Genomic DNA, 22,644 nt, shown 5'->3' with positions numbered 1-22,644 from the left:
ATTCTGATAGTTACAGATAAAGTTACAGCCTGTGCAGAGGTGGTGAGCGGGAAAAGAAAGTGTCTTCTCTCAGCACATGTCTAATAAAAATGCGAGAATAGTTTTTAAATTCAAGTCATTCTTGACTGTGTTTCAGTTTTGATGCACTGATACTTAACATGTTTTATAAGGTGAAAATACAGATTTCTGTCTTGTTATTACCTTTGTAAAAAGTATGGTAAAAATGAAAGAGAGAACTGGTGGGCCTGGTTTTTTAAAGATATATGTTGTATTGTAGAATGCATGTAGCATGCATCACAGTCAGTTTTTTTTTCATTCAGTGCCACTAGAGTGGTTGCATGGTTAAAACATACTCTGCTGACAACTGAAACAGTCACTGGTTATCAAAGAAAAAAAAAAAACAATTCACGTCCGTTCTAAAAGAAAATGATTTGCAGCCTAAATGCAGCCTAAACATATTTTAGCAATAGAATGAAACGACTTTAAAGAATATTCCATCAAATATATGATACAAAAATCAGCAATTTAATAACACTAAAACTTCAGCTATGAATAGAAGCATATATATAGCCACCTGTCATCAATACACTGATACAAAAATCAATAAGGCATTTTATTATCACTAAAACTTCAAACAAATAAACAAACTGGAACTAAACAGGTTTTTAAACTAGTTTTAATAGATATTATTCTTCCTCATACATATGTTGAGATTCAGGTATTCTATGTTATTCTATTTTAACTTTGGAGAATTCTAACTAATGCCAATTTAATTATCTAGATATAGGTTCTATGAAGTCTATTCATATATACATATATGCTGTTTCAAAGGCTTGTTTTTGATAGTCAGGTTCTTTCATTGTCAAAGGAGGAGTTAAGGAGTGGTCACAGCAAGAAGACCACTTCCCCCCAATAAGAATTACTTATAAACTGAACAGAAACTAAACAGAAATTCACTTCTATCTGACCATCACACAATGCAGATCTTTGTGCTGATCCTTGGGATTGTGCTGCTCCCTAAAGGCAAGTTTTTGTTCAGTTATCTGTTCTTTAACATTTTTAAACCAGCAAGTTCTGTAATATTCAATGAAATGTTTTCTTTTTTAATGCTTTTACAACAAGTGTCATTACATCTTAGTAAAGGTTTGTCAATTCTACAAATGATTGCACTATTTATTGTACTGTTAGCCATCTATTTTTCAAACTGTTTTAGTGAATGTTTTAGAATATGTCCATGCATTGGAAGCAAGAGAAAGTTTACTTGTCTTTATCTTTGTTTTATCAGCCTGTGCTTTGAAATGTTACGAATGCATACCGGACCTCTCTGGAAGCTGCGCTCAGACAACAAAAGAATGTCCTTCCAACACTCAGTGTGCATCAGTCAGAATAGCTTCATACGCAGGTTTGATTTTGTATAGTTCTTATTTTATTCTTCTTTTAAACTGGTTCAGTTTTCAATGGTTCGTCTTTTTGTTGCAGGTGATTCAAAACTGGTTGATATTAAAGGTAAAAGTTGTGCTGCGGCTGAGGAGTGTGTTCAGGCCTCAATCAACTTTGGAGGCGCCCGAACTCTAATTACCAGCAAGTGTTGCACCTCTGATCTTTGCAACTCTCAAGATGCCCCTGGTAATTTCTATCATGCTTCTTGGTATTTTGAAATCTAATTTCCTGTTCTTGAAACTTAAAAGATAAAAAATCTTTTTATCAAATATGTTGAGAAATTTTAAAGTGGGTCAATCGTCGTATTTGCTTGAATAGATCAGGGCAAAATAATCAATCTGTGAAAATTTCCTGATTGAAAATTCTCAAACAAACATATTAGTAACATATTGTTTTCTGTTGGTTTTTTTTCCAAGCTGATGTTTTTGGCACACAGTTAAAATAAGCAGGGAAACAAATATTACAAATATTTCTGTATTCAACAGAGGGCAGCATCTCATCTCCAAATGGGAAAAAGTGCTTCCAATGTGTTGGAAACGATTGCACACAAACTCTAAACTGCAACGGAAATGAGGACCACTGCATCTCATCAGCAAGTAATATACCGACAGGATTCAGTGTCTGCATGTTTGTTCTTTTCTGCTCAGACAAATGTTCTGTTATTCCTTCCTTTCATTTCCTCAGTGACTGCAGAAGGACAAAAGGTGACTGTAAAGGGCTGCGCCTCCAAGCTGATTTGCTCAAGCACACAATCTCCACAGATCACAGGAATCACTGCAGCAGAAATCAGCTGCTGCCAGGGTGACCTCTGCAACAGTGCTGGGATGACAACTACATCACAGCCCAGTAGTACAACTGCTGGCACTACAGCTGTTGGCCGTCTGCTCTTTGTCACAACGCTGATCTCTCTGGTCTTGTTCTCTTAGCTGATGAAACAACAGCATCACATCCCAGCTTTTCATATGACTGTCACAATGTTTCCTCCCATTTCACCAGACCTTAAAAAATTATTGAAAATTTTGTAACTAAATATAATTTTTGGTTTGTGGAAAAAAATTAACGAATAAATTTCTTAAAATCCTATATGCATCTCTGTTTCCTTTAAGTCTCAAAATCATTTTGCACGCACATTTAAAGGTTATCGTAAGGAGTCAGTGAGACATTTTCCTGAATTAATAGAAAAGTAAAATACAAATATGGTGGATTTTGACAATTAAATTCAAATTCAAATTTTATTTGTCACACACAAACAACCATACACAGTATGACATGGGGGTGAAATGCTTGTAGCTGTACAATGCCCGACCATTAAATGACAGAAGAAAAGTTCTACAATATTTACAATTTACTACAAAAATTTACAAATTAACTTAGGAATTTACAGTAAAGAATGTGCAAATAGCAGAAGAGATTATAAAGATAAGGATTATAAATTATAGGAATTATAGGATTATAGGAAATGTGTGGTGGTGCGTGTGGTGACGTGTGTGAGAGATGTGGACACCCAGGTATCGGAAACTGTCCACTCTCTCCACTGGCGTGCCACTGATGATGAGGGGTTTGTAATTCCTCGCCTGCTTTGTAGTGAAGTCCACGATCAGCTCCTTAGTCTTGCTGATGTTTAGGAGGAGGTTATTCTCCTGGCACCAGGTCTCCAGGTTCCTAATCTCCTCCAGGTAGGCCGTCTCGATGTTGTCGGAGATCAGGCCCACAACAGCAGTGTCGTCAGCAAACTTGACAATGGAGGTGGTGTCGGATGTGGCTACACAGTCATAAGTGTACAGTGAGTACAGCAGGGGGCTTAAAACACAGCCCTGAGGCACTCCAGTGCTGAGTGAGATGGAGGGGGAGACTTGTTTTCCCACCCTCACTGATTGGGGTCTGTCTGTGAGGAAGTTGAGGATCCACTGACACAGTGATGAGCTGAGTCCTAGATCCGTCAACTTGGTGAAAAGCTTAGAGGGAATTATTGTGTTGAATGCTGAACTGTAGTCCACGAACAGCATCCTAACATAATTCCCTCTGCCAGTGTCCAGGTGACTCAGGGATGTGTGGAGCAGGTGAGATATGGCATCGTCTGTGGAACGATTAGTCCGGTAAGCAAACTGAAGTGAGTCGATGGTGGGAGGAAGTGAAGAAGTGATGTGATCTCTCATCAGTCTTTCAAAACACTTCATCACAATTGAAGTCAGTGCTACTGGACGGTAGTCATTGTGGCAAGCGGGCTGTTGTTTCTTTGGAACAGGGACAATAATGGACCGTTTGAAGCACGTGGGAACCACAGCTTGGGCCAGGGAGAGGTTGAAGATCTCCGTGAACACCGGTGCTAGTTGATCAGCGCAGGCTCTAAGGACCCGGCCAGGGATTGCATCTGGTCCTGCTGCCTTCCTGGTGTTCACCCTCCTGAAGGTGTTCCTCACGGCATGCTCTGTGATGACGAATGCATTTTCTTCACTGGTGCACTCCGAGCGCGCGCAGCCGTTTGTTGTTTTAATTGCTGCGGCGTCGAAGCGAGCATAAAACGTGTTCAGCTCATCAGCCAGTGAAGCATCGGCATTCATCATTGAAGAAGCTGGTCGTTTATAGTCCGTTATAGTCCGCAGTCCTTTCCACAGGCTCCTAGAGTCGCACTGTCGTAGCTGTGACTCTAGTTTTTCCCCGTAGCTCCGCTTTGCCTTTCGGACCGTGCTGCGCACGTTGTAGGACGCAGCCTTGTATAGGTCCATATTACCGGAGACAAGCCCTTCATTGTAGGCAGCGGTGCGTGATCTCAGAGCGTCGCGGATGTTTTTATCCACCCACGGCTTCTGGTTGGGAAACATGTCCCAGTCTGCGTCATCCAGTGCGTCCTGCAGCGCGGCCACCGATTGGTCCGTCCAGCGAGCGACCTCCCTCCTGATTGGTGGTTGCTGCTTTAGCCTTTGTTTGTAAGCAGGTATGAGGAAGATGGCGGAATGGTCCGATTTTCCAAATGCCGGCAGGGGTTGAGCCTTGTAACAGTTCTTGAACGGGGTGTAGCAGTGGTCTAATGTCCTCGTGCCCCGGGTGGGGCAGTTGATGTGCTGGTGAAGGTTGTGAAATGTCCGTTTGAGATTCACTCTGTTAAAATCTCCCATAACAATGAGTGCGGCATCTCGGTGAAGTGTTTGTTGATGTGTGAGAGCCTCATGTAGCTCACATAAGGCAGTGTCCGAGTCCACGTGAGGCGGAATGTAAACAGTGCAGGCAATGACCGCAGTGAATTCCCGAGGGAGATAGAAAGGGCGACACTTAACGATCAAAAGCTCCAGATTGGGCGAGCAAGAGCGTGTGAGTGGGGAGATGTTTGTGCTGTCGCACCATCTGTTGTTCACCATCAAACACACTCCACCACCTCTTTTCTTCCCCGACTCCATTGTCCTGTCCATGCGGTAAACCGAAAAGAACCCCGTCGGCTGCACGGCGTGGTCTGGTATCGCTGGGTTCAGCCAAGTCTCGGTGAAGCAGAGGAGGTTGCAGTCCCGAATGTCTCTCTGGAACTTGATTCTGGCTCTGAGGTCATCAAGCTTGTTCTCGATGGATTGAACATTGGCTAGCAGGATACTGGGCATGGGTGCGCGGTGTGCGCGAGCCCGTAGCCTGTTCCTGATGCCTGTTCCTGAATTATGTGTAAACAGAATAGCACAGAGTTAGTGAAGGAGTGCTTACAGTGCAAAGTGTACTCATTATTCTTGAACTGTCACCTACTAACTGCCTTTCAAGTTTGTGTGACTAACACACAACCAGATGATGATGTAGAGTCAAAAGTGTAAATACACTGATCATGGGCATTATTGGTCCAGCTAGGTTTGGGTGATTTGCATTTTTTTTTTTGCAGATTGTATTTACTCTAATATAATCTATTTAGAGTATTTATATTATAATATATTATATTATAATCTAATTTATTATATTAGATTATATAATAATTATATAATAATCTAATACAAACTCATATAAGATTTGTTTGATGTTCTGGCATAAACACACATATGAATACATTCTTAAAATGTATGTGTACGCAGTGTTGGGAAGGTTACTTTTAAAATGTATTCCATTACAGAATACAGAATACATGCCCCAAAATGTATTCTGTAACGTATTCCGTTACGTTACTCAATGACAGTAACGTATTCTGAATACTTTGGATTACTTAATATATTATCGTGCTTTTTACAACAACGTGAATGTACTATTGCTGTGTGATTTATTACTATTACTGAAGGTCCGCGTCTCCGAACTGTAGTAAAGGGACCTCTGACTAATACGGCGGGGTCTCTGTCGGCTCGTAGCCGAAAAATAGCTTTACTTTGTTGTGTGGGTCAACTTTTCTTGCGAGAGACAGAGAGAGGCGTTGAAAGACTGCTCCAATTGTTTTCGGAGGAAAACACGAACACGGTGTACAGTCGAGTCTTAATAGTTTACTTACAACTGGGCTCGTCAGGCACTCTTCTTGGCTGAAGTGGTTGTTATTATATTTACATGCTTCCAGCTCCCGTTTTTCCTCGATGACAACTCGTACCTTTCCACTCCCCTTTTTCTCCCTCCTCGCTCACAGACCCATAACGTGTATGGCAGTCCATTCTCCCTGCAGCACGGACTACACTGCCCATGATGCTACATTCTTTAGAGCTATGCTTGTAGCATTCTGCCTATTAGCTTAGCACAACAACAACAACAACAACGAAAAGGCGCTCTCTCACCCAGGAAACACACAGTTGCAGAGAGAGAGAGAGAGCTTCGCCCTGTAACCATGGCAACCGTAACGCTGCCGCCTGGAACAACAGAACGCAGCTGTCAAACAAAACCCAAACAGTCCTGACCCGCGACAATATGAAACAGGAAAGTACCGCAGTGTAATCCATTTATTTCAACAAAGTAACTGTATTCTGAGTACCACCTTTTTAAACGGTAACTGTAACGGAATACAGTTACTCATATTTTGTATTTTAAATACGTAACGGCGGTACATGTATTCCGTTACTCCCCAACACTGTGTGTACGCGATAGTCAATATTATGGGTTATCAAATTAATAAGACATAAAGAAAATATGGCTGAACTAATCTACCGATCCGCAGTAACTCGTTAACAGATTTGCCGCATTATGGCGTTAATGTCATTTTAAGGAGATTAACGCTGACAGCACTAGTGGGAATCCAATGAATATGACTGCACATTTACACCGACATCATCCTAGTGCAAAGGCAAATGGAAGCAGACAAAAACTACGGAGCCCCGCAGGGGACATGGGAGAAAAAAAAATTAAGACGGACTTTTGCGAGATCTCGCAAAACTACGGCGCCCCGCAGGGGACATGGGAGAAAAAAAAATTAGGGAGAAAAAAAAAATTAGGGAGAAAAAAAAAAATTAAGACGGACTTTTGCGAGATCTCGCAAAAGTATTGCGAGAGCTCGCAAAAGTATTGCGAGATCCCGAGTTTGTTTTGCGAGATCTCGCAAAACTCCAACAATGGCGGCAGCTACTTAGTTGTAATATTACTCTTTCTGGGTCACAAAATACACTTTTAAGATATTTTGAGGCGTGAATGTAGTTGTGTAAACGTCAGATACCTGCTCGGTTTACAAGACATCACATACTTGCAAAAGTGCTCCAACGTTTTTGGAGATCTGACACCCACTAGCTCGAAGCTAACGGGAGGTCGAGACCTACTACAGCCCGGAGGAACACCGCTTTCCCGGCACATCGTGCCTCGACCTCCCGGTCGGCTTCGAGCTGGCGGCCACTAGCTTGAAGCTAACGGGCGGTCGAGACCTACTACAGCCGGGAGGAACACCGCTTTCCCGGCACATCGTGCCTCGACCTCCCGGTCGGCTTCAAGCTGGCGGCCTCCGAAGAATGCGGCTAAAACTTTTGCGATACTTTTGCGAGCTCTCGCAATACTTTTGCGAGATCTCGCAAAAGTCCGTCTTAATTTTTTTTTTCTCCCTAATTTTTTTTTTCTCCCTAATTTTTTTTTCTCCCATGTCCCCTGCGGGGCTCCGTACAAAACAAACTCGGGATCTCGCAAAACTTTTGCGAGATCTCGCAAAACAAACTCGGGATCACGCAAAAGATCCTGCTCCTTTTTGATAGCGTTTCAGTTGAAGGGTGCGGTGCTACGGTACGGGGCTCCATACGGTGCGGACATGGAGGAGGATTTAGAACATTTCTTGCGGTCAAGAGAGGTCCCACACGACGACATCATGCACATGCAACAAGACAAAGTACGTATAAACAACAAAGCATTAAACACCGCGGTTCAAAAGGCGAGTAACTTGTTGAAAAACCGAGGTCATATATGCAGGCCTTTAATGTTAATTCTTGTAAATATGTTCAGGTTCATTAAACATAACTCGTTAAGTGCACATATGTTTTGAAATTTCAAATCGTGTCCAAATTCATGGGCTGCATCCTCCCGAGGACTCGGGCTTCGTGGTCTACGTGGGCTGGGTCCTCAGAAGGTCGGGTAGGCCGGAAGTAAATGGCTGGGGAAATTGGACGGTCTAGCCTTCTGATTAGCGTCACCGCTGTCTCGGTGGAGTGTAATAAGCTCGTCCGTCTGCTCCTTTCTATCTAAAATATAAGACGACACTGGAGTAAATTCTCGACCATCTCACACTTCTGTTTAATCAGTTTTCTGTTTGACGTTGATTAAGCGGTGTAAAACCAAGGTGGAACCCACCTGGGGGATTAATAAAGTTTTATTTTATCGAATTTAATCTAATAACTTTAATCTCAGCCAAACCGTTTTACTCACGAACAAATGAAACACTGAAAAAAGCCAAACATTAACATTTTTAGGTTGTCTAAGTGTTTTATATATTACGTTTAGCCTGAGTAGCAAAAGTCCGTGGTGATCTGAAAATAATATGCCGGGAGTTGTGCCGTTCTCGGCGGCTTTAGTGACCCTTGAGCTCTTGGCTACCTATCGAGCTGGTGGGTAACAGACATCAAGGAAAACGTCGAAGCACTTTTGTAAATATGCGATATCTTGATAAACCGAGCAGATATTTCAAGTTTATACACCCACGTTCTCCCCTGAAATATGTTAAAAGTTTATTTTGTGACCCAGAAAGATTAATAACAGTCATTTTAAAACTTATTAATGGCTGCCATTACCGGAAACTGGAGTTTGGCTGGGCCGCACTTTGAATTCTGGGATATGGTGGGCCACGAAGCACACACCCGACCCATCCTTCAAATTCGGTGAAAAGTGAATGTTTGTAATTCTTTGTATTACACCCCCTGGCATATGTTAATTTTGTTCTGGTTGTATACATGTTCTGTATACTGTTTCTTAATAAAGTTCAATAATTTAAAAAAAAAAAAATCGGTGAAAAGGAGGACGCATTTGTCCGCTGCATTCGGAGGAGTTTACGAATTTAAAATAGAATCTTTGTAGAGATTGCCATAATTGTTGTACATTTCTGTGCAAATTAAAAAAAAAAGGAGTCTATGAATTTGGATCGCATCGCTGTGACATAATCGGTCTACAAAAGCGTCCTCAGGAGGATGCAGCCCATGAATTTGGACAATGTGATAAATAAAGTTAAAAAAAAAAGAGGTTGCAGCCCATGAATTTGGATGTTGTTATCTGGCTGTGCCATTACCATGGTAACATGGACACCATGGCACCAAATACTTGGTGGAACTTACCTTACTTATACCTTACTAGCAAAATATTTTTTAGTAACGTAGTATATAAATATCTACTACTATTACTATACTAATACTAACACAGCAACAGTAAAGTAATAAGACAGAAGTTGACAGAGTAACTTTTGATAATGATCATGAACAGTGATTAAGAACTCTATTCTAATACAGTTAGTATTCCATGTGTGCCAGTGTGGCTTCCTAGAGTAAAAGTATATTAATAGCATTTCTCTAATGTTTTATGTCTGCAGGTGGATAAGGCAGTGCTGTTCGTCATGACTGATGGACAAATGGCAAAATACATAAGGACATATGGTGACAGAGTAGCTGTCCAGTCCTTCTGTCAACAAACTAAGTACAGCACAGATAAAGAGACTCTTCTGCAGAACCTAAGAGATAAAATTGCGACACGGAAAGTAAGATCAAAAACCAAAGGAATGCTGTGTGGTTCATCAGGTGTGTTCCACAAGCAAAGTGAAGGGATGGCAAGACAGAGAAATAAAATACTGCAGGAGAGAAGACCTGCAGAAAAATTGAAATCGGATGGCTTCATTTAAGCAGTAATGAATACCGTCAAGTGAGAACCAGAAATGGTGGAGGAACAAGACATGCAAGAAAGATGAAACACTGTTAACAGTTCAGTCCTCATCTGAAGAGGATTTTTCTGTCAGCATAACTGAAGAAGATTCACCGGTGACATTACTTGGATTTGACAGTGAGACAGATGATTTTGTCCCAGATCTACTTGAACATGGGGATTCATCTGACAGTGACACTGGCAAACAGGTTTGTTAAAATAAGAAAGTTATTATTAAAAATAATGATCACTTTAAAGTTACTGTATTTTGTTGTGTTTAGTAGTGCTCGGTGGTAACATCCGACATTTTCTAATTTTGTTGTACTATTGTACTAGGTATGACTGTGCAACTGCAATAAAGAGTTGTCTTATTCAAGTGCTTTATGTACATCTACGAATATTTGCACTTCTGTAGGATGAAATTATTCCAGGAATTTGTTGTTGACTTGTGTGGTAAGGTACATTTAATACATCTGTGAAAGACTTACAGCTTTGTATTCATTGACATGTACAAAATGACTGGCTGCTGAAAAAATAATTGAATTATTTTCGTTTGTGTCTTGTGTTTGTTTTCTGGTTCACAGATTCACAATTTCCAGATGGAACACAATCCAAAAAAACTGAAATCACTCTGTGAGGCAGTGACAACACAAAGTCCAGGAAAATCCCATCATATGCATTCAACCCCAACAGACATTAAAAACACTGTCGTGGGACAGCGGCAGCAGACTGACTCAAGTGATCATGATTTCCCTGACCACTGCTCTGAAATTATTGATCTGACCAGTATAGTTCCTAACAAATCCTTCAAACTAGAGTCCCGGGACAAACTTCCAGAAGATTTGGAATTTTGTTTTCCACACATAGACGAAGCGGATACGGTTGTATGGAATCCTGAAGAGGATCTTGTCAGAGCAGATGGTGATGACACAGTCGTGATAACCCTGAATTATGTCAACAGTGAGGATCTCAGACGGGTAAGACCATGGACAGTTGTGGTTGATATGGTTTAAGTGTGACAAAATATGGAAATTTATTAATAATCAAATTCAGTAACTTGCATAGTTCTGATTTTAAAAAAAGCTGATCATGCATTCCTGCTTGGACAAAATTTAAGTATGTGTGTTATTTTCTGTAATATTCTTTTAAAAGAAATAACTTACAGTACTGTGAAACAATTGCTCGATTTCTATTAATCAGAATTCATCTCTTGTTTGTTTAAAACTTGATTTTTTTTTGCAGCAATAATACAACATTTTAAGTAGTAAGAAGTACATCAAGATCTGATAAAAACCTGTGGAATTCCACTGTAATATGTCTTTTTACTCTTGTAAGTGAGACATGTAGGCTGAAAATAAAGAGGTGTATTTTTGTTCTATTTCTTAATACCTATTGACATATTTTGCAGACTTTTTAAGAACATTCATGATTTAGAATAAGCCAAGGTAGAAGATTGAAGAAGAGTCTTCTAATCTTGAAGGGTTAAGGTGTCTGTTGTCAATTAATGCAATACATCCTTCTCAGAATGCTGACACAAATGGATTACCTATGGATGGTTTCCTGCTACCATTGTCTTCAGCTAATGGCTTGCCCACACCCCATATGCAGTCAATACAGGAGGAAGCACCCCAGATTGCACAGGTAAGATGGATCAATTCAGGCAACCATAAACACCTACCTTTACATACTGTAGAGATGCCAAAATTTCATGCTATTTTCTGAGGATATGGCAGTTTGTGGGTCCATTTGAATTAAAAGGATATTGTCAGTTGAGAGACAATTCCAGTGTTTTACATTAAGATAAGATTAAACAGGAAATTTAGTCTTGAAATCAAATTATTTACATAACACAGCAGTGAGACATTGTTTTGGTGTCACTATTGTGTTCTCTACCTATTTTGCACAGAAGTGAGTCTTCTCATACATGTAAAGAACACTTGTATAATTTTCTGTGAGGCATACAAGGACATCCATCAGGCCACAATGTTAATGTTATATATAAATTGTCAGTGCAACCATGGTTTGGGAATGTACAGCCCACTAAAATTAGACAAATAAATTTCAAACTTTTTCAGAACATTGATATTGTGTAATCTGTACAATTCATTTGCATTTCTTATGGAATGTGCATGTTTTGTCTTTTACTCAGGACCATGGACTGAATTTCATCGCACAAGGTTTGCCTTTAGATTCAAGCAACCAACTTTCCCCATCAAATTCAGGAGACCCACAGAGCCCCCTACATGTATCAATTCGCAGGATAAAAGTTGTTGATGATCTTTTGGCTGTATTTATGGACAGTCGCATTCTGAATGAGACTTTAAAGATGAACTTTGTAAATGAAAATGCTGTTGATGATGCTGGGGTGTCAAGGGAGGTTTACACTGCATTTTGGGAGCAATTTTTGGAACAGTGTGAAGGTGAAAATGAACGAGTTCCAAGGCTGAGGCCAGACTTTAGTGAAGCTGAATGGCAAGCTGTTGGGCAGATATCAGAATCAGAATCAGAATACTTTATTGATCCCTGGGGGAAATTATTTTTTGTTACAGTGCTCCATTTTAAACCAACATTAAGACAAGACAGACAATACGCTAACTAAGAATAGTACAATATATACATATATATACATACATACATACATAAGTCACTTATAAATAAATATTTGGAAAAGAAACATGTGTAGTTATAGCAGCAAACAGTGTGTTAAGTGGATGCGTTGTACAGGGAGATGGCCACAGGCAGGAATGATTTCCTGTGTCGTTCAGTGGTGCTTTTCGGTAATCTCAGTCTCTCACTGAACGAGCTCCTGTGACTGACCAACATGTCATGGAGTGGGTGGGAGGTGTTATCCAACATTGTCTTTATCTTGGACAGCATCCGCCTCTCCGACACCACCTTGAGGGAGTCCAGCTCCATCCCCACAACATTGCTGGCCTTACGGATCAGTTTATTAAGTCTGTTGGCATCTGCGACCCTCAGCCTGCTCCCCCAGCATGCAACAGCATAGAGGATCGCACTGGCCACCACAGACTCATAGAAAATCCTCAGCATTTTCTGGCAGATGTTGAAGGACCTCAGTCGCCTCAAAAAATAGAGACGACTCTGGCCCTTCCTGTAAAGTGCTGTGGTGTTTTTAGCCCAGTCCAGTTTATTGTCAATGTGTACTCCAAGGTATTTATAGTCCTCCACAATGTCAACACTGACCCCCTGGATTGAAACAGGGGTCAAGTGTTTCCTGGTCTTCCTGAAGTCCACGATCAGTTCCTTGGTCTTTGCCACGTTGAGCTGCAGATGATTCTGCTCACACCACGTGACAAAGGAGTCGACCACAGCCCGGTACTCTGTCTCATCATCCCTGCTGATGCATCCAACCACCGCAGAGTCATCAGAAAACTTCTGAAGATGGCAGGTCTCTGTGCAGTGGCTGAAGTCTGTGGTGTAGAGGGTGAAGAGGAAGGGGGAGAGGACAGTCCCCTGTGGTGCCCCTGTGTTGCTAATCACCTTGTCAGACACACACTGTGGGAGACGTACATATTGTGGTCTTCCTGTCAGGTAATCAACAATCCAGGACACCAGAGAAGCATCCACCTGCATCGCTGCTAACTTATCACCCAGGAGGGTCGGCCTGATGGTGTTGAAAGCACTGGAAAAGTCAAAAAACATGACCCTCACAGTGCTCGCCGGCTGGTCCAGATGGGTGTAGACACGATTGAGCAGGTAGATGATGGCGTCCTCTGTTCCGAGACGAGGCTGATAAGCGAACTGAAGGGGATCCAGATGTGGTCTTACTATGGGTCGCAGCTGGTCCAGGATGAGCCTTTCCAGGGTCTTCATGATGTGGGAGGTCAGTGCCACGGGCCTGTAATCCTGGGGGCCACTGGGACGAGGCGTCTTTGGTACAGGGACGAGGCATGATGTCTTCCACATCACCGGGACCCTCTGCAGACTCAGACTCAGCATAAACAGTTTATGAAAGACTCCACACAGCTGGGGGGCACAGGCCTTGAGGACAAGGGGACTCACTCCGTCTGGTCCAGCAGACTTGCCTGAGTGAAGTCTCCTCATTTGCATCTCAACCTGGTATTGAGTGAAGGTGATGGGTGGGGGAGGGGTGTCAGGAATCTCACAGGAGGCAACATGTGAAGAGAGAGGCTGGCACAGTGGTGTGGCTCTGGATTCCAGGCTGACTGCAGGTGAGGTTGTGGGGGTGGGAGCAGACACTGTGGTGTCGAATCTATTGAAAAACAGATTCAACTCGTCGGCTCTATTCTCACCTCCCTCAGCTCCCCTGCTGTTGGTTGGCCTGAATCCAGTGATGGTCTTCATGCCCCTCCACACCTCTCTCATGCTGTTCTGCTGGAGTTTCCACTCCAGCTTCCTCCTGTAATTGTCCTTAGCCTCTCTGATCTTGTCCTTTAGTAACACCTGGACCTTCCTCACCTCCTCTTTGTTGCCCCCTCTGAAAGCCCTCTTCTTGTTGTTGAGGAGGGCTTTGATGTCCTTAGTCACCCACGGCTTGTTATTTGGGTAACAATGAACAGTCTGAGCTGGAACAATGGAGTCGGTGCAGAAAGTTATGTAGTCTGTGATACACTCAGTAAGCCCATTGATGTCCTCGGCGTGAGGCTCACAGAGTGTTTCCCAGTCGGTCACCTCGAAACAGCCCTGTAGTTCCGCTATTGCCTCCTCTGACCACCTCCTAACAGTCCTGGTGGTCACAGGTTCCCTCCTCACAATTGGCACATAGCGGGGGGTGAGGTGAATCAGGTTATGATCTGACCTACCAAGTGGGGGGAGGGAGGAGGAGCTGTATGCATCCTTGACGTTAGCATACAGTAAGTCTAAAGTTTTCTCTCCCCTGGTGGGACAGTCCACATATTGTTTGAATGTTGGTAGTGTATTGTCCAGTGATACATGGTTGAAGTCACCCGAGATCACAATAAAGGCACTCGGGTGCTGAGTCTGTAGCCGAGCTATGGCAGAGTGGATAGTGTCACATGCAGCTGTGGGGTTAGCAGAGGGGGGAACATAAACAGCCACCAAGATGACGTGAGAGAATTCCCTGGGTAAATAATACGGCCTGAGTCCAACAGCACACAGTTCAGTGTCCGGGCAACAAATCCTTTCTTTGATTGTTATGTTGGCAGGGTTACACCACCGGTTGTTAACTAAAACAGCAAGCCCACCTCCTTTACGCTTACCGCTAGCGATGCTGTCCCTGTCCGCCCGAACAGTGTGGAAGCCTTCCACGGAAGCATTCTCATCGGGAATGACCTGGTGCAGCCATGATTCGGTGAAACACATCAGGCTACACTCTCGGTATTCCCTCTGACTCCGTACCAGTGCTGAGAGCTCGTCGATTTTACTTGCCAACGATCGCACATTTCCCATCACGATAGACGGCAGACACGGTTTAAACCTCCTCCTCGCTTCGAGCCTCCGCTGTCTCACCGTCACCTTTTTTCTTCTCTTCTGTCCTTGACCTCTGCATCCCCGATGTGTTTTCCTCCAAATTTCAGCTGGTACTTCTGCGGGCACTTCTGCGGGCCTGGCCAGCGAGCCGGCCGGCATCAGGGCGATCAGCTGATCTCTGGAGTAAACAGTCCGTGCGTGTAGGAGATGTGCCGCGGTCCCGTTCCATGATAAAAGTAACAGTTCCACGGCCACCAGAAGAACAAAAACTCTCTCAATCCACATGATTGAGTAAGAGATAGAAAACGGAGGAAAATACAAGTCAGAAAAAAAAAAAGAATACGTAAGAAAAAAGAGCTAAACTAAGAGAAAAGCAGGAGCGACTGTAACAGGCTGCACGCTGGTTGGCGCATGCGCACTTTCACTGGGTGAAAGGCTTACTAGACCATGGTGTCTTTCCAGTGAGGCTGTCAAGGGCTTTCATTTTAGCTTGCATCCACGGAATGGACTCAGTTGATGTAGACATTCTGATTGCATTGTTTCTCAACTATCTCCCTCCTGTTGAGAGATCAGCTGTTGAGAAGGCGCTCCAAGGCACAATGGATGAAAATGATGAAGAGGACCTGCTTGACCTCTTTACAAGGATGGGTTCCGACTTCCTACCACCTAAGAACAACATGCAGCCTGCCATTGAAACAATGGCTCATAAGGCCATTCTCCAAGAGCCAAAGTATATAATGGATTGCTTCTCCACACCCATGGCACATCTGCAGCTAAAACTGGCAGACAAGGAAAGTGTGTTGTCTCTGTATGAGACAAAGAAGGCCACAGGCAAAAGACTAGTGCAGCTATTTCAAACAACAAAATTGATGCTGCCTCACGGAGAACAAATAACATTTAACCATCTTCAGCGTTATGTTAAAAACGCTGATGAAACCAAAGCTGAAAAAATCCTGCACTTCTGCACAGGATCTTCTGTGATATGTGTTGACAAAATTTTGGTGTGCTTTAATGCTGAAACTGGGCTCAACAGAAGGCCTGTTGCTCACACCTGTGGAGCTACCCTTGAAGTGCCATGCACTTACAGTTCTTATCCTGAATTTCGCACAGAGTTCAAGGTTCAAGGTTCTTTATTTGTCACATGCATAGTTATACAAGTATAACACACAGTGAAATGTAGCCTGACACGCTCCTCGACATGTGCAAAAAAATTGGGGGGGGGGGGGGTGTAGAGGAAGAACATTATATATATATATATATATATATATATATATATATATATATATATATATATATATATATATATATATATATATGTAGTATATACATTGGGTGAATGTGCAGTAGTAGCAGCAAGCAGGTGAATTCTGTACATTAATATGAATAGACATCTGACTATTTTACAGGATAGACAATATAAACATATTTAAAATTAAAGGAATTGAAATGTACATTGTTCCTTGGTTTAGTGTCTGGAAGAGTCCTGTCTCAGTCAATTATAGATGATGTGAGCGGGCGGGTGTGTGTGTTTAGGGCACGGATGGCTTGGGGATAGAAGCTCCTCTTGAGTCTCTCTGTCCTTGCCCAGAAGATGCGGAACCTTCTACCAGATTGCAGAAGTTGGAACAGTTTGTTGCCAGGATGGGACGGGTCCTTCAGTATTTGCGCTGCTCTAGTCCGGCATCTCCTGGTGTAGGTGTCCTGAAGCGGGGGGAGAGCAATCCTGCAGCAGCAGCAGAGTTCGACAATGTCCTTTCCAGCAATTACTTTGAAATGGACATCATTTGAACTTGATGAGTGTACTAATGGTTACAGCTGTAATTGTTATTTGTATGATTATCCTTGAGTTCATAAATTCTGTCTTGTTTCATTTTGTCATTGAAGCATTTGATATATTCAGCCGTATAACAAGCAGTCACAAATTTAATTTTCTGATGGTTTAGTTGTATGTTAGGTCAGATTTCACAAGGACTCTTTATTGTTTAAAATTCTTTGAAAATGACCGCATCTTTAACTTCTGTTGAAAACAAGGTTTGTGTTTAGCGTTAGAGAGACATATCACATCAAAATTTGCTGTACACATTGTCATTATTTTCTTTTACTCCAGCCATCAGCCAGAATAAAGGCTCTCTTTTGTTTTAAGTTCATTATCCTCTCTCTCTCCTTGTCTGCTTTTGGGTACGTTCTGTCAACACACCTGCATACCCCACAGTGACACACATTGGCTTGCTGTTTATCCATCTAGAATGTTTTGTTGTGAGTTGCCTAGTTTTGGGAGATATTAGCTGTAGAGATCTCTTCCTTGTTGAAAAACAACATGAAGCTACATAAGGTCTACATAAAGACATTGCTACTAAGCATTAAGTACCATGTGAAACAAGAGAAGGGTAGGCTTGTACAGTCAATATCTCTAAAATTGGGCAACTCACACTAAAACAATGTGGATTAAGGAATACTACAGCTAGCGAACAGAAAAATGTGTAAATTTGATTTTAGGGTGAAAAGTCCATTAATATTAGTAAAGAATGTCACTATGGTTGCGAAAGAAGTTATTGAAAGTTAATGATAAGATCCTGTTTACAAATTCTTAAAGCTGATGTGGCCTATAAACATCTTGTAACAATAAGTCCTATTTTCCCTTGATTAGCTTCCAAAATGTTTACTAGTTGTTTTGTTAAAAATCATATTGCCATCACAAGTTTTTTTTTTTGAAAGGACTTTGCCATAATGTGACATACAGATGATTCACAATTCTTTATACCGTCTTATATAATTACAAATTAACAAGCAATGATAATCAGATTTAACAGTTTCTTGGATAAACAAGATTGTAGGCCAGGATTTCTAATTAGATTAAATAGTATATATTGTTAATTATAAAATATTGCTACATTTTTGACAGATTATGCACTTCTGACTACCCTTCTCTGAAATTAAAGTGCCTGGGAACACAGGCAGTCAATACACAGATGTTGTCGATATGCTTTTGTCATTTGCAATTTTTTAGTTGTCTGTACTACATAGTCCAAAAAAAAATTAGAAATTGATTAGATTTCAGTTTATTTGTCCGGTAGTTCAACAACACATATCATCCTTTCAGAAGTGGTGAGTTTTGCAAAAATAGCATTCGAATGTAACAGAACAGGTGGGTGCAAAGAATTTGTTATTCAGCTGATAAAATAAGCTTCAGATAAATTCAGTGACCAAAAAAGAATGTTTATATCTATTAGAAATTCTAAGAGTTCAAAAGGTCTCAATTTAGTTCTTTATTTTTTCAGTTTTGTTTAACCAACATTAAAAAAACTAAAGCTCTTCTGGAATCAGAATAAATAGTTAAAAAAAAAGAAGCAAAAATGACATAAAATAATTATATTTTTAGTCAGAGAAACTTGAGTTCAGAAAAATGCCAAGGTGTCCCCTCTAAGATTATGATGCCCCTTAGTACCATTTCATGTAGCCTGCCAATGTGACAGTTGGCGTTATGATATATATAAAGCAACAAGGCATAATAGCATATCTCTTCGATTTTAAACAGTATTCTAGCCAACATCAACAACTAAACATTCCCATCATTAACAAATAGAGATGGTGTAAATAAAAACTCAACTCAATTATTACAAAATACTCAACATAAACCACCATTATCTGAGTAAACACTGTACATTAAAACTCCTAACACATTAAATTAAGATGTGTCTTATGTTTTGATCCATGTATCAAGCCAAATACACAGTTAAAGTAATTCGAAGTAATACACATAGACATGGAACTTGATAACATTTGACAGAACATTACAATGTTTTTGTGCTAAAGAACACTCAGAATATCATTAACAGGCAGAGACTTCCCTTTATACTTTAGTTCACTGACCCTCCTGGAACACAACAATAAATATTTCTATATAAGATATTCTCATAAATGACTGTGTACTAGAAAGCTTACAGTTTACAGTCTGTTTAACATCCAGAAGTTAGCTTTCTCACATATAGCACAGGTCAATTTTGAGAAATGTTCTCTGCTGCAGTGTATGCAATTTACACTAATGCCATGATGTTCTCTCTTAAATGCATGTACAAGTTCACAGCCTGATATGAGTCTGTTGGTGGAGTCAGATGGGACTCAGTCATGATGATATTGCACAGTTCATATACATCGGGGTCACATGGTTTGGTCAGTTGAAAAACACACTCAGTTTTACACATTTCAACATGTTCTTCTTCAGTGGGGCAAAGGAAGTCTCTTGTCCCGTAGAGCTCAGGTAATGTATACATTACATTAGGTCGACCACTGGGGATATTGATGTTTGTTGATGGCCTGATGGAGTGTGTATTCCAAACCTGTGCAGTGTCATCCAGCTCATCTGTTAAAAAGAATACAGAAATTTAAGAAATGCGATCGCATGTACGTATATACATATACGCGAATCACGATGAGACAACTCACTCACTGAGAGGAAGGTTTCTTATATTTATGCAATTTATTATTTTTAAACAATCGTGTGCATTTTTGTAATCATGTACTTTACCTAATGCCATCTGTACAAGTGTTTCACACACTAACTACGGTTACTGTTATGCTGTGATATCTTACATTAGTACTATTAGTCTTATTACTACCTGCTTGGCTCATCTACTCACCTCATAATAATCAATTTGTTTTATGTCACTGATCATTGTATTTTGTATTTGTAAGTTATTTTGATATCCCAATCAAAATAATTCCAAATTGTAAATAGTTAATATTATAGATAAGAAAATTTCATATGCCATGTCAACATAAACAACATAGATGTTAGGTCTGTGAAGGTTCTCAGTCATCCAGGTCATCGTAGTCAAAGGAGCTTGCAAAGAAAAGCGTCTGGACTTCTATAAGTTGCTTGAAGACGTTTCACCTCTCATCCGAGAAGCTTCTTCAGTTCTAAGGTCAAATGGTGGAGAGTCCCAGATATAAACCTAGTGGGAGTAACCCCCCACAGAGGGACAAAAGGACCCCCTGATGATCCTCTAATCGCCTGAGCCAAGGTGTGAAACTGGGCCTGGGTCCCAATCAGCCAGTTTCGGGTGTGTTCATTGTGAAACCTGGCCCCACCTTATCATGCGAATTCCTGAGGTCAGATGGCCCAGGATGTGAGTGGGCGTTAAGGCGTCTGGGAAGGGATCTCAAAACTGGATTATAGATGGCAGAGAGTTGGTGTCGTAAACCCCCGCCTCTGTTCAAAGATGGTCGCTCACAGTGGACATAGATGGCTTCTTTCACTCCTCTTTCAAACCATCTGTCCTCTCTGTCCAAAATGTGAACATTGGCATCCTTGAAAGAGTGTCCTTTATCCTTAAGATGCAGATGGACTGCTGAGTCTTGTCCTGTGGAGGTGGCTCTTCTGTGTTGTGCCATGCGCTTGTGAAGTGGCTGTTTGGTCTCTCCAATGTAGAGGTCTGAGCATTCCTCGCTGCACTGTACAGCATACACCACATTGTTAAGTTTGTGTTTTGGCGTTTTGTCTTTCGGGTGAACCAGTTTCTGTCTGAGTGTGTTGCTGGGTCTGAAATACACTGGGATGTCATGCTTGGAGAAAACTCTCCTGAGTTTCTCTGATACACCGGCTACATAGGGGATGACAATGTTGTTGCGTCTGTCTTTCTTATCCTCCCTCGCTGGTGTCTGGTCTTCTTTTCTGTGCCTCTTTGCTGACTTTAAGAATGCCCATTTAGGATAGCCGCACGTTTTGAGTGCTTCTTTACATGTGTGTGTTCCTTCTTTTTTCCTTCAGGCTTAGAGGGAACATGTTCTGCCCGGTGGTGTAGGGTCCTAATTACTCCAAGTTTGTGTTCCAAAGGGTGATGGGAGTCAAAGAGGAGGTACTGGTCCGTGTGTGTGGGCTTCTGGTAAACTTCGATGTTGAGTTTGCCGTTCTCTTCAATGTGCACGGCGCAGTCCAGGAAAGGAAAACAGTTGTCCTTTGTGTCTTCCCTGGTGGACTTGATGTTTTTATCCACAGCGTTAATGTGCGCAGTGAAGGATTCCACTTCTTGTGTCTTGATTTTGACCCAGGTGTCGTCCACATATCTGTACCAGTGGCTGGGTACTCTTCCTTTGAAAGAGCCAAGAGCCTTCCTTTCCACTTCCTCCATGTAAAGGTTGGCTACAATAGGTGACACGGGGGAGCCCATGGCACAGCCATGTTTTTGTCTGTAAAAGCCTTCGTTGTACTTGAAATATGTAGTGGTGAGGCAGAGGTCTAACAGTGTGCAGATCTGATCGGGTGTGAAGTTGGTCCTGTCCTCCAAGGAGCCGTCTTCTTGTCCTCCCTCTAAGCCTGAAGGAAAAAAGAAGGAACACACACATGTAAAGGAACTGAAGAAGCTTCTCGGATGAGAGGTGAAACGTCTTCAAGCAACTTAAAGAAGTCCAGACGCTTTTCTTTGCAAGCTCCTTTGACAACATAGATGTTACTGTAGTCTTGGTTGTTGAGCTCTTCCTTAAGGCGGCCGATTGCTTAAACCTAAATTATAGTATTTACACAATTTTTCATTTCATTTACTCCCTGCTCCTCTCAACCGCTTCTTCCTGTCTTGTCTCTTTCTTCCTGCAAGTCTCTCCATTCCCTAAACCTGGCACAGGTCTCATCTCTCACAATACTTCGTGTATTACCTCTCTATCACTTCCTCAGTTTCCTTTATCTCTCACTCACACACACATGCATCCATACACGCAACAAAACATATTTTATTAACTCACCTGGATGAGTCCCATGCAACAAAACTGAAGGAGGTTTTTGTCCAGAAACCCACCATCAAAGTACCCGTTGTCTCTGATGTCTGCAAATAAGGATAACCAGAACTCCAGACACTGGCTGCGAAGAAAACGCCACCAGTATTCAATCCTTTGATTGGCGGTACTTGCTCCCTCCAAGTAACTCTCAAGGGTGTCGTTAGGAGCCACGGGCACAAGGAAACGCTGAAAGCCTCTAACATGGCCATTTTCAGTTCCAAGATCGCCCCTCACAACTCTAGGGCAGCCTTTAAACGCTGCACCGCTTCTATGTAATACCCCCCGATCACTTTCGGATTACTATTTGTTGTGTACGCATTAAGCCAGATTATTTTTCTCGAGAAACCGTCAATACTACCATTGATACAGATACCATATGGCTTCAGTTTGTCGTAGGAGTCCATGTGCCAGATGAAATTCGGCCCTTTTGAAAAATAGTTCCTTCGCCTGAAACGTCTTGCTTGCCTCAGTGCGACGCCTCGGGGATCCAGCTCCTTCAAAACCAAGCGCACATCCTCTTTCCTCACGCGTAGTCCATGTTCCCTGCATTTAGCGTACATCCATCGGTATCCGTGAAGCTGCCCAGAGCACTGCAATTGGTTGTCTATAAATTCAACCAAGACGGCCAGGTCAGAGTACGCTTTGTGGCGAGTGTGTCCCCTTGCGCTAAGAACTCTCTTCAGATGTCTTTCGCTTATATGAAAACTGTGTCTACTGCAAAGCACAGTTTTAATGTCTTTATAGTTTAGTCCAAGCTCAAAGTAAAAATCT

General features: G+C 41.8%; 2 protein-coding genes and 1 pseudogene across 3 annotated transcripts; 2 read left to right on the top strand and 1 right to left on the bottom strand.

Moving 5' to 3' along the window:
• Positions 1-867: 867 nt before the first annotated feature.
• LOC146622333 (uncharacterized) lies at positions 868-2,427 on the top strand. Its single transcript, XM_085366154.1, has 5 exons — positions 868-1,023; positions 1,286-1,402; positions 1,480-1,626; positions 1,926-2,036; positions 2,125-2,427. The coding sequence occupies exons 1-5, from the start codon at positions 978-980 to the stop codon at positions 2,364-2,366; spliced, it is 663 nt and encodes a 220-aa protein (XP_085222280.1). The 5' UTR covers positions 868-977; the 3' UTR covers positions 2,367-2,427.
• A 5,179-nt stretch (positions 2,428-7,606) lies between these two features.
• Positions 7,607-16,893, top strand: LOC146622332 (uncharacterized). Of its 2 annotated transcripts, XM_085366152.1 has the most exons (6): positions 7,607-7,684; positions 10,278-10,670; positions 11,218-11,334; positions 11,843-12,183; positions 15,530-16,223; positions 16,846-16,893. In XM_085366152.1, the coding sequence occupies exons 1-6, from the start codon at positions 7,607-7,609 to the stop codon at positions 16,891-16,893; spliced, it is 1,671 nt and encodes a 556-aa protein (XP_085222278.1). The 2 variants fall into 2 exon arrangements, with proteins under 2 accessions (XP_085222278.1, XP_085222279.1); XM_085366153.1 differs by lacking the exons at positions 7,607-7,684; positions 11,218-11,334 and adding an exon at positions 9,786-9,902 and having other exon boundaries at positions 11,843-12,180; positions 15,527-16,223.
• Positions 16,894-19,139: 2,246 nt separating this feature from the next.
• On the bottom strand, positions 19,140-22,277 carry LOC146622331 (uncharacterized; annotated as a pseudogene).
• Between the last annotated feature and the right edge of the window lie 367 nt (positions 22,278-22,644).

This window comes from Diplotaxodon limnothrissa, linkage group LG11 (assembly GCF_057381915.1).
Source record: "Diplotaxodon limnothrissa isolate DT_005_m linkage group LG11, D_limnothrissa_male_GT1.1, whole genome shotgun sequence".
Lineage (NCBI taxonomy): Eukaryota > Metazoa > Chordata > Actinopteri > Cichliformes > Cichlidae > Diplotaxodon > Diplotaxodon limnothrissa.
The sequence above is the reverse complement of the archived record's forward strand: the minus strand, read 5'-3'. Positions and strand labels throughout refer to the sequence as shown.